This window comes from Rhinatrema bivittatum, chromosome 4, assembly GCF_901001135.1.
Source record: "Rhinatrema bivittatum chromosome 4, aRhiBiv1.1, whole genome shotgun sequence".
Classification (NCBI taxonomy): Eukaryota; Metazoa; Chordata; class Amphibia; order Gymnophiona; family Rhinatrematidae; genus Rhinatrema; species Rhinatrema bivittatum.
This window is the reverse complement of record NC_042618.1, coordinates 322,584,992-322,597,263: the sequence shown is the minus strand read 5'-3', so window position 1 is coordinate 322,597,263 and position 12,272 is coordinate 322,584,992. Positions and strand designations below refer to the sequence as shown.

The 12,272-nt window shown below is 42.7% G+C and overlaps 2 protein-coding genes across 5 annotated transcripts in view; both read left to right on the top strand.

Annotated features, from left to right (window-relative positions):
- CDRT1 (CMT1A duplicated region transcript 1) overlaps positions 1–2,657 on the top strand; it is a 130,213-nt gene extending 127,556 nt beyond the window's left edge. Inside the window, exon 14 of the mRNA XM_029600301.1 lies at positions 2,466–2,657. Coding sequence (XP_029456161.1) covers positions 2,466–2,626 — 161 coding nt within the window. The 3' untranslated portion in view covers positions 2,627–2,657. The remainder of the gene's footprint in view (positions 1–2,465) is intronic.
- Positions 2,658–2,774: 117 nt separating this feature from the next.
- Positions 2,775–12,272, top strand: part of LOC115090793 (Golgi apparatus membrane protein TVP23 homolog B-like) — a 44,549-nt gene continuing 35,051 nt past the window's right edge. For 2 of the 4 annotated variants that reach the window (XM_029600303.1, XM_029600302.1), the window contains exon 1: positions 3,280–3,330. In XM_029600303.1, coding sequence (XP_029456163.1) covers positions 3,295–3,330 — 36 coding nt within the window. In that variant the 5' untranslated portion in view covers positions 3,280–3,294. Of the gene's footprint in view, positions 2,905–3,164; positions 3,212–3,279; positions 3,331–12,272 lie in introns of those variants that run through there. The other 2 variants (XM_029600306.1, XM_029600305.1) reach the window with 2 other exon arrangements.

Genomic DNA, 12,272 nt, shown 5'->3' with positions numbered 1-12,272 from the left:
CTAGCAAAAACATATGTTGTTTATAGTATAATTTATGTATTTTTTGAGTATGTGTGTGGTGTGTGTACATCTCATACATAGAATTTTTCAGCATAACAGTTTTTTAATTGTATGTACTTAATCACATTTGTAATTTACAAACTAATATTTTTGATATTGATATTGTATACAATTTTAGGGGGTCATTCATCAAAATGCAATATGCCCTTATCGCACGCGTTAGCAATAATGCCCTACCACACGCAATAACTACCGCATCGCGGCAGTAAGATTTAAATTAGGGAAAGGGACAGAGTTAGGGCGGGGTTTGGGCAGTGAACATTTTTTCTTCTGGTAGTGCTGCGGATGATAATGTATTAGACATTATCGCCGGCAGTAGCACCAGAAATAACACCACCTTTTTCAGTGGCGCTATGGAGGCGATAGTGTGCGGCGTGGCCACAACCGTGGCAGACCAAAACGCACTGCCGCAATGTGGCCGGCTGCACACTATCGCCCCCCCCCCACCCCTTTTTTATTCGCGGGTCATCATTATGCTCTAATCATCCTGGAATTATGAATCCCCCAGTTGATTATGTATTTTTGTATAAGTTTTGAATAAAGATTCAGTGAAAAGTTTAGCCTTGTTCTTTTGAGAGATTGTGTTGTTTAACTCTAGGGGTAATCATAATTATAGATATTTATTAGCTCAGCACTATATTAACCAGTGAAGTTTGTCTGGTATCTTTTCTTGCTATATATATATAAACACATATATATATATATATATATATATATATACACACACGCACACATCACTATAGATAAATGGGCTCTGGCCGACGTGCCACAAATGCGCAGTAGAGAGCAGCTCTGACCGACGTGCCGCGCATGCGCGGACCAGAGAGCTCTGACCAACGTGCCGTGCTGCACATGCGCGGACAACAGAGCTCTGACCGACGTGCCGCACATTCAGCAGTACAGCCAGATTTCCTGCAGCCACACATGAAAGGATCTGCAGTCAGACATGACAGAGGCAGATAAAACCTGGAAAGACCTGGTGAAAGTAGTTGTTGTTCGCTGTGCCTCATAATACACAAGAGTCTGCAAAACCTGCTGAAATGATCAGGTGGCAGGTTTAAGACAAACAGAAAAGTAATGACGGCTTCACACAACGCTGAGCTGGCATTTGGAACAAACATCTCGCCCGTTGTAACGGGCACAATGGCTTGTAAATATATATTATATACACGATGTAACCCAATTTGTTAGGTGGAGGGCCCAACAACTTGTATGGCTGGAAGGGGGACGGGGGGGGGGGGGGGGGGGGAGCAAGGCTCTAAAGGTTTGCTCACCCCTGAACTAACTTCCAAACCAGGAGCTATCGTCTCACACTTACTGATTATTCTTTCCTATGGTCTCAAAATGTTGCAGGAAATGGAGCAGCTAGCCTGGGGCCGAGCTTGCACCGACTCACTCACATTCCCTTCTCTCTCTTCTTGCACTCACTGCAGGTTCAGCCAAGCTGGCTGTAAGCATGTACATGCTGCAATTTCTGATTACCCACCTCTTCCACTGCACTCTCCCAATTACTGGTAGCCATCATTCCTCCCACCCTAGCATTTTCTCATTGGATGTGAGCCTTGTCCCAACACTCTCCTAGCCCTTACATATATTTGATCAGTGGGAATGGCTACATCAGCAGAAGATAAAATTTCAAACCTGTCCAGAGTAATTCACCCATATTACTACTTCTACTGCTTGTCATTTCTATAGCACAACTCCAGGTAGACAATGTTGTATAAAAACATGCAAGTGACGTCCTTTCTCAGTAGAATTTAGAATCCAGTCAAGACAAAAATACAGGGAAAACATTTTTACTAGTGGGAGTGATCCACTGAAACACCTACATGAGAATGAACATGAATATTAATTTAACATTCACCTAAAAATAATAGGTTGTCTCCCTAAGCCCTGGTATAGTCAAACTTTCCCAAACCTCTAGTCACTGACAGACTGAGCTCCCCTGCCTTTTAACTGCATACACTTCCATACTGAGTATTCCCTGTATGCCCCAATACCAAAGCCAACCACCTCCTAATATACTACTTGCAATTGCCTTTCTTGCTGTTTTGTTTTTTTTTAACAATCAGGAAAATCTACTGCTACTGACCCTGCACTCCTTCAGAGATTGTAAAGAAAAGAAACTGGAAAGCACTTAGCACTTTCCTTTGCCGCAGTCACAGTTAGGAGGAAGAGAATAGGAAGAGAATAAAAGCAAGAAGTGGGAAAGCCAGGAGCAAGGTTCAACCTGGACCAGACCTCCCCGGGCTCAGGGAGAAAGTACCCTGTGAGAGGGGAGAAGATCCTAGCAGCACAATAAACAAAATCTTGACTACTGCTGTCAGTTTGTCACTCATAGGGTATTAATAATTTTGTGAAGACTGCTTTCTTTCCTGACTGTAATTATTTTTTTCACCTTGCAGAAGAAAGAGAGAGCTCAGTCGTGACCTCACGTAGGTCTCTAGCGCATCCTGGGAACGAGTGGGAGAGAGACAGGAAAGCCTGTTTTGAGGAGAGACAGAGGGCAGAAGGGACTCTAGCCAGAGGAAGTCTCATTCTCTTGCACATTCCTGGGGCACTCTAGCCAGAGGAGGACTCATCTTCTTGCAATTTCCTGGGGGCCTCATTTTCTTGCTGCCAGACTGCTTGCGAGTAGGAAATCCGGTGGAAATGTTAGAGGAGTGATAAAGTCGCTTCCGTCAGGTTCACAGTTCTAAAATCTCCATCGGGTTCAAAAAAAATCCACGGATCCAGCGACAGAATCACCTGACTGACATCGCTGCCAGCAGGCAGTGGGTAGGGGCAGACCGGAAGGAGCTGCGTGGAACGGGAAGTGACGTGGCGGCAGAGATGTTGAGGCAGGTAAGGTTGGGGTGCACTGTCGTCGTTCGGGTCTCGGGGGTTCTGGTGGGAGAGGGTAGAGGGCAGGTGCCAGGCTGAGGCGGGCGGGCGGACGGACGGACAGCCTGTCTGCGAGTCAGGTCTGGGGAGGTCTCTGTGCTGCTGGCAGCTTGCAATTTGACATTCCCTTATCCCCGTGATGACAGCGTCACTTGTAAATCGCTGTAACAACTCCCCCCCCCCCCCCCTCTCCAAACCAACGGTCTTGTAGTGAGAGAGAGAGAGAGAGTAAGAAACTGGGACTGGAGGGCCAGAGCGGAGCAGAAAGGTAAAACGTTTCTTCATCTCCAGTTTCTTTAAAGTGGACCAGTAAGGCTGACATCTAACCTCCAGTTAAACAATTGTGAGAAAATGCCCTCTCAGAAATCACCAAGCAAACTTTTGAGGGTGGGTGGACGTCACTGGCTAGTTGCTGTTAGTGTCTTCTCGTCTTAACATTTACTCATTTGTCTTTAACAAGCAGGGAATTATATTAATTTCGCATTCCCCCTCAGCCTCCAGGGTATGTCAATAATTGTTTTATTGGGTGAAAGCACACAAGGAGGGCGGAGTAAACAGCACACACATGCAGAGAACATACAACGCAAAGTAATGTGTGGCAAACAATATGCTGATCAATATCTCTTAACGAAATAGAAATTTTAATTTTACAAACAATCACCAATGTGGTAGATGTTTCTAAATACATAAAACACACAAGTGGGCCCTTGTGTGTTTTATATTATTTGTGACTGTATATTTAGAAACATGTACCACATTGGTGATTGTATGTAAAATTAAAATTTCTATATTAAGAGATATCGATCAGTATATTGTTTGCTACACATTTACTTTTCATTGAATACTTGTTTTATTACATAAAAATAGGTTGCACTGCTGCTTTAAATCTAAAAGTGTAATATCTTCAAATGGATTAGTTTTTACGCATACCATGATAGGAATGAATAAACCTCACTGATCTTAATCTCTCAATTATTTCTACTGCCCTTCTTCATACTTGCACTGTACCAAAGAGAGCTTCCTTCAGGAGTTCATAAAATGTAGTACATTAAGGTGTGCTTGGACATTCTCAACAGTAAATGAGTGCCAGTGATTCTCTAGCACAGTATATAACACATTCTTTGGGGGTGTCAGTCATTCCCAGTAGTTATGTAGGTTATTCTCTGCAAATGCTGGTTAGTCTGTTAACATTTTGACCAGCCAGTTGGCAAAATGATGGTAAATAACCCCATGCAGTGAACTGGATGGCTCAAGGGATTGGCATAAGGCTGTATGTAGAGGGCTTTCTTGTCTAGATAATTGTTTAAAATTTCACTGTTTGTTACTAATTGATGCCGTTTCATGGTTTATATAAAAGAATTGGTGGTGTCTGTCAAGTTCCTAGTGAGCAGGTCATCACTTCAGTTTGGCACTAATTGATATTTAGATTTCTAATAATCATGTTGGACATGAAGAAAAGTGGAGCCCTAGTAGGATAGGTTCTTTTTAAAAGTCTTAACAAAAAGGTTTTTATAGTAGTCGAGCTTTCAAGATGATTCAGGCCCCTTTTTGAAATGTGACTACAACGCTAAAAGAAAGCTTTTATATCTAGAGAAGGTTGCTTCCATTGTGACAGTCTCAGCAGAGAGGCCAAAGATTGCACTGGCATGAAGAATTATACTCTTATACATGGGCCCCCTCTAATAGCAACTTTGAGGCATACTGTGAGGAAAGCTTGCATTGTCATTGATAAATTTGAGGCCATTAGTTTTACAAGCATAATGTTGTTGTGAATTTCATCTTGAAATATTGTCTACTATATGTAAGGATTGTTTGCAATCTCTGCTGGTTTCTAGATCATTTTGACTCTGAAGGCCCTTGGTGATACATAATTGTCCCTACTTGTAAATTTCATGGAATTTTTGAAAATCATTTGTGGCACTTTTATTTAAAAAAAATTATCCTGTATTGCATGAAACTGTATAGGTAAAAGATATTTCTTTAAACAATTTATATTTAATTGCCACATGTTCCAGGAATTGCCAGTCTCCTGGATCAGTGCTAGTCAAAAGCTGTATTCTTGTAGCTTCCTATTTAAAAACTCTTGCGGTGATTTTATCTGTTTCCTGTATGAACAGTAGATACAGAAAATAATTTTGATTGCTCCCAATTGTGTTCTTTGTTTTTAATATATAACAAATGTTTCTTGGTTTTAAAGTAGCAGTGTGTTCTTCTTAGACAAAATCCAACTGCCATAAAGGAAGGGTGTGGTGCCACTTTTTTCTAAAAATGGTTTTAAGAAAAAATATGGTTTGGATTTAATTGAACCAGTGCCTTCTTCCTTTATTATGAGATTGAGAGAGGAAGGAGATGGGAGAACAATGTAAAAAGCACCAAACCAGTCAGTTTTCCAGCAGTGATAGAACACTGATGAAGCTCTGAGAAACTAAAATAAAATAATTTTGAACTTAAAATGTTCCTTTTAAAGTATTACTTCAAGTTCAAAATTCTTTTATTTTAGTTTCATGTACAGTCATCCTTAGGTCATAAAAGGATTCACTTAAAACCCAAGAGAGTGAAAACTCAGCTTGGTGGCTTTTTAAATGGTAGTGGATCAGTGGGTGTGGAAGTAATGGTGCCCCTGACCAACACCAAGGTCAACAGATGTGGATTTTCTCAGCAGAAAGAGGCTGGACATAGGGGAATAGGAGCTCAGCCAGGAGGCCTTCCACATGATAGTGGAAAAATGGGGACTACCAGAAATGGACTTAATGGCGACTTAAGTCAATGCCAGTTGGTGCAAGGAAACAGGATCCAGGGGATAGACGCCCTAATACGTACCTGGACAAAGGAGACACTGCTGTATGTATTTCCACCTTGGTCCTGATGGGCATGCAGAATCACCCCTCAAAGGTGATACTAGTGGCCCCAGACTAGCCAAGGAGACCTTGGTACGCAAACCTGATCAGGCTTCTGGTGAGGATCCTACTACAGCTTCCTAGAACACAGGGGCTGCTGCGGCAAGGTCCAATACTAATGGAAGACCTAGCTTCATTCTGTCTTGGTTCTTGAGAGGGTGCGGCTACAAGGTAGGGGCTAGCTACTCCCAAGCAATTGTGATGATCATGCTAAAATCCCAAAGGAACTTAATCTTGTAATCCTACATACAAGTTTGGGGGCTATTTGAAGCTTATTACCGGTATGGAATGTCTGACTTCCATCACTATGGAAGTCAGACATTTCACAGATCTTAGAAGGGCCTGGATAATGGTGTAACACTCAGTTCACTAAGGGTGCAAGTAGCAGCCATTTTCTGCTACAGGAACTGAATTAGAGAAGCCCAGGTAGCAGCACATTCAGACGAGGCATGCTTCTTAAAGGGGGTAAAAGTGATGCGTCCACCCTTTAGACCCATTGTTCCTTAGTGGGACCTTAATCTAGTCCTAAGAGCCTTAGTAAGGTACCCCCTTTGAGCACCTGAGGCAAGCATAGGGGGAAGGATCTGATCTTAAAAGCTACCTTTTTGATTGCAATCTGCTCAGCCTGGTGCATTTCAGTACCCTTTCTTACAGGGAACCATATTTGCTGCTTTTGCCATATTCAGTCACCCTTAGGCTGGTACCTTCATTCCTGCAAAAAGTAGCGTCACCCTTTTATCTCAACCAGATAGTGCCATCACCAGCCTTTCAAAGAAAGGAATACAAAGGTAAAGATCTTGCACCTCCTGGACATACATCAAATCCTAATAAGGTACTTGTAAGTGACAGATCCCTTCAGAAAATCAGATAGGCGGTTTGGGGGTTAAAGTAAGGGAGAAGCAGCTTCCAAGGCCACAGTAGTACGATGGATTAAAGAAGCAGTTACCTCAGCAAAACGGCTTAATGGCAGACAAGTTCCAGGGGAGCTGTGTGCTCATTCTACAAGAGTGCAATCAGCATACTGGGAAGAAACCTTGTCTGTCTCCCCAAGTGAGATCTGCAGGGCCACCACTTAGGCATCCCTGTATTCATTCTCCAAGCCCTACAGGCTGGATGTCAACCTTTGGATCTGGGGTCCTCAAGGCAGCCCTGTCTTCCTCCCACCCAGCCTAAGGGTAGCCTAGTGTGTCCCAAGTGTAATGGATTGGTCTAGAATACAAAAAGGAAGGCTAAATTGTTCTTACTTGATCTTTCTCTAAGTCCTTCTAGACCAGTCCAGGGCCCACTCAGGATCACAAAGGCCATAAGCAGAGATGCGTAGAATAATCTGGCTCATGCTTTCTCTTTCTTTCTTTCTGTTTTCTCTGAGCTATACCTCAAGAGGGGAGGAACCTCGAGGGATAATAGTAAAAATGTGTAAGGAACAAGATGTGTAAGAATGGATCCTTGTCAAGTTGCTTTGACAATAGGCTACTCTCCAGGGCCTATAGCCACTCCCCTCTTAAGAGCTGAGAATGAAATCATAAAGGAGGTGTGCTCTCTGTCTCTAGCAGCCGAGGAGCGGCAGAATCCTAGGTATAATGGACTGGTCTAGCAGGCCTCAAGGAAAGAGGGGGCACTGCATGAAGTTAGCAAGTAGCACATTTAAAACTAATCAAAGAAAATTCTTTTTTACTCAGTGCACAGTTAAGCTCTGGAATATATTGCCAGAGGATGTGGTTAGTGCAGTTAATGTAGTTTGGTTTAAAAAAGATTTGGATAAGTTCTTGGAGAAGTCCATTAACTGCTATTAATCAAGTTGACTTGGGGAATAGCCACTGCTATTACTGGCATCAGTAGCATGGGATCTACTTAGTGTTTTGGTACTTACCAGGTACTTGTAACCTGTATTGGCCACTGTTGGAAACAGGATGCTGGGCTTGATGGACTCTTGGTCTAACCCAGTATGGCAAGTTCTTATATTCAAAGTCATCAGCCACAGGGGGTAAAGAGTTTACATCAAAATGTACTTATACATTTTCACATATTTATTACATAATTCAATTATAAAATTCTTGTGACAAAGTATCAAAAATACAAATTGCCTAGACAGAAGGTACACAAACTCAAATCTATATTCATTGCTAGATATTCTTTACTAACTTGTGTATAGAATTATACACACTTTCTCACTCATACACTCACTTACCATTCACACTCATAAAATATATCTAAAAACATCAAACCCATTGACTCATCCAATAAGAAACATCTTCCCCAGAAACTTGTTATGAATGGAGTCTTAAAGTGCAAACTCTTCACCCCTGTTGGAATATCGCTTAATTTCATTTAATTCCATGCCATAGATGTTTTTTTAATACTTCAGCGTTCCACTTCAAATGTCCCCTACATCCCAACAAAGTCCCTTGTTTTGCCCGATTGGGCTTCTTCAGGGGAACATTTTCATCCAGCGATTCTACATACTGCTCCATCAAGCTGCGTCCTAATGCTTCTGGCTACAGGATCGCACAGAAATTATTCCTTTAAATTCTTAAATCGATCATTCTTCCCAATATACTGCTTAATAAGATTCCGTGTCTACCTCCCGTATCTACCTCCGTGTCTTTAAATATAACAGTCATTTAAATTTTGAGCATCCTGCTCGCTGACATCCTCGGTGTCTGGACACACCCTCCTTGCAGTCCTTATGTTCTAAAGAAATTATCAGGTAAGAACAATTTTTACCTTTGATCTTCCAATGTAACATTAGACTTGACATGTTATCAAGTGAAAGAGAATATGAGTGTTAAAAAATAAATTGGCTTGATGTGACTATATGTGGAAGAATCTGTCACTTCACTCCCTGAGAAGCAGAATGGCACGTAGCTGTGGTGCCTGTTAGCTGAAGGAGTGGCTCCACTGGCAAAGCTTCAGTTCCAGACTCTCTTCTAATTAAAAGTCTGATGTTTGTCAGGGCTGTGGATGCCTTCAAAGCACACAAGAAAGAAATGTGACAAATATCATGTGCTTGTGGGAAAGCAAGCATGACTTCCTTGTTTCTCCCTTAGTTTACATGTCATGAAGGTTGGACTTACTGGCAAGTTGTGTCAGAAGGGTTATAGAAATTAAAATATTGTGTGCACAGACAGGCTGATGCTATACTGTGCGCTGGCTGCAGTGCAAGGCTTAACTCGCGATTGGACATGCGTTTTGAACGCGCATCCATAACCCCTGATGCAAAACGGGGGTTAGTGCATCCAAAACAGCTGTCCAGTTGCGCGCGTAGGTAATAGCGCTCATTTCATGCAAATGCATGTTGATGAGGTTATTATCTATTCCCCCTGATGCAAAAAAAAAAAGTGCATCCGCACACATTTCTACTCGTCAAAATTAACGCCTGCCCTGAGAAGGCGTTATTTTTGGAGGATCCCAAAAAGTATACAGAAAAGCATGAAATAACTGCTTTTCTGTACTTCCTCTGGCTTAATATCGTGGTGATATTAAATCAGAAGAACTAAAAAAAATTAGAATGTCCCGAAAAAAAATAAGGGTGCCGGCAGACAGATTAGGAAAAGGGACACTCCATTAACAAGCGTCCATTTTCCTAACCTATGGCTATGCACAGATTAGCTCTAAAATTGAGCATCCGTTTTCCTAACCAGCTGATAACCACCTCTCCTGGGCACTCACTGCCAAGGAGACACTAGGGGTGCGCAATTTTCCCTAGCGCCTCCTTTTTACCGCAGCACCCGATTTAAATATTAAATTGAGCACCTGGGAGAAGTGGCTCGGCACATGTTAAGGGAGCGGGCGCTTAATCATGAGCGCCCTTTTAACGCACACCAATATTGCATTGGCTTGAGAATTGTTTTTTGCATTGTTATTGGGTTTTTTTGGATTTCGGTTTTTTAAAACTGGGAGATTAATGCTGTCTGAAGTCATGGGTGACCATTTGCACTGGGTATTTGTATTCCAGAGTGAAAAAAAAATCCCAAGACTTTCTGGTCACTGATTTTACATTTAAGTCTTGAATGAATTTATGTTTAAAGCTTCTTTTTTCCAACCATAAATGGGACTGAATTAGCCATAAGATGTAGGTAGTGTCATCGAATGGACTTCTCTCTCTAAGGGGGTCATTTATCAAAATGCGATAAGGCGTTTTCGCATGCGATAGGCCCTTACCGCATGCGATAGCACCATATCGTATGGTGCGATGCAAATTCCAAAAATAGGAGGAGTTAGGGGCGGAGAGTGGGCTGGGTTAGCTTGTCTGCGAAGAGCTATCGCACAGCCGTAATGCCGATTTTAACTACACCTCTTTGAATTGCATTAGGCTGTGCGATAGCTGCCGTGACTGTGCGGTAAGGTTTCATCGCCTTTTGTGATGTCTCCCGTAAGGCCTATTTGAGGTGAATTGAAGGGTCGAGAGAGAGATCGAGATCTCGAGAGAGAGACTGAGAGACTGGCTGGCCATAATGTCATCCCTATGGTAGGCCCACCTAGTGACTGGAGGAGGGGTTTAGGTATGAGTGTAGGGGGTTAGGGGCCACTTTGACATTCTACGTGACACATACGAACAGAACAGTGGTCTCTTGTGAAGACTTGATGACCTTCGGAGTGAGGAAACTCACTCCAAGATGAGATTTGTGCAGTGTTCTCTCAACCTAGCTTGATGGACTCTCTACCTAGGTAACATCCAGCTAGGTGGAGAGAACAGTGCCCAAATCTCATCTTGGAGTGAGTTTCCTCACTCCGAAGGTCATCAAATCTTCACAAGAGACCACTGTTCTGTTCGTATGTTTCACGTAGAATGTCAAAGTGGCCCCTAACCCCCTACACTCAACCCTAATCGCCATCTCGAGTCACTAGGTGGGCCTCCCATAGGGATACAAATACCTACCTATGGGGATGACATTATGGCCAGTCTCTCTCTCTCTCTGTCTCTCTCTCTGTCTCTCTCTCCCTCACCCTCACCTTTGCCTGCCCAAATACGCTACCAAGGAAGGAGCCCCAGCTCTACACAATTTTGGAAAAAAAGATGTATCAAAGCTTCATGCTTAACTGCAAGAATTTCTACTCGCCAACTTTACATGATCCGCTACATGATTGTAATCAAAAGCTGAAGCCCTTTCTTCCAGCTGGGTGGCAAAAATTAAGGAACAAAATTATAGTAGTCCAATCCAGCTCAGCAGGACCAGAACAGCCGCCTTCTGTAAGGTGTTCTTACTACTTTTATAAAAGGCCATATTTTCAGAGATCTCGCCTCCGGCAGTTCCAGTGTTACTGGATGCTGCCTCAACTTCCGTAGCACCAGCAACTTCCATCTTGTCCCAAGCAACATAACACCATCAGCCAAAAAACACGCAATAAGTCCAGCCCAAATCTGGACAAAGTTTTTAATCACCTGACAAACTCAGCAACCAGCTTTTCTAGTAGGAGGGAGAATTCAGTACTGCCAAATAGGGATGTGCATTAGTTTGCAACGAAACAGAAAATAAAGACATTTCCTATTTTGTTGCGTTTTGGGGGGCTGACGAAACGATAGGAAAACCCACGAAATTTTGTGTGGTTTTCTTATCGTTTTCTGGGGGGGAGAAAGGGTACATTAAAAAAAACAAAACCCAAACCCACCCTAACCCTTCAAATTTAATTAATTGCCATCCCCCCCCCCCGCCCCCCCAAAAAAAACTTGCCAAAAGTCCCTGGTAGTCCAGCGCGGTCCCGGGAGCGATCTCCCCCTCTTGGGCCGTCGGCTGCCACAAATCAAAATGGTGCCAGTGGCTCTTTGCCCTTACCATGTGACAGGGGCTACCGGTGCCATTGGTCAGCCCCTGTCACATGGTAGGAGCAATGGATGGCCCATGCCAACTTAACTGGATAAGTCCGAATATCAGCACTTATCCGGCCAAGTTAATCAGATAAGTAACTCCTCCCTGAAATGCCCATTTCCCGCCTGCCACTTAGCCAAATAAGCACTTAATCTGTTAAGTACTTAACCGGCTAAGTGCTGATTACTGAATTGAACCGGATATTCAGCCATTGCCATACATCTGGGAAAGTGGTGGGGAATACTGGCCTCATTTTGTATAACTCATATTTGCATTTTTTAGTAATGTATAATTTTAATAAATTAAAACTATGCAACTACTATATCTTCATTGGTTCTATTTATGAAGTATTGTACATAACACTGCAAGGTGTTATATTTCTCGTATGGTCTTTCTGCCTTGAAGAGCGTGTATAAATCTGTTTCAACAAACTGAGGTTAAATGATTTGTCACATAATGTTTGACGGATTGCGGACATTAAGAACATAAGAACATGCCATACTGGGTCAGACCAAGGGACCATGAAGCCCAGTATCCTTTTCCCAACAGTAGCCAATCCAAGTCACAAGTACCTGGCAAGTACCCAAACATTAAATAGATCCCAAGCTACTATTCCCTATTGATT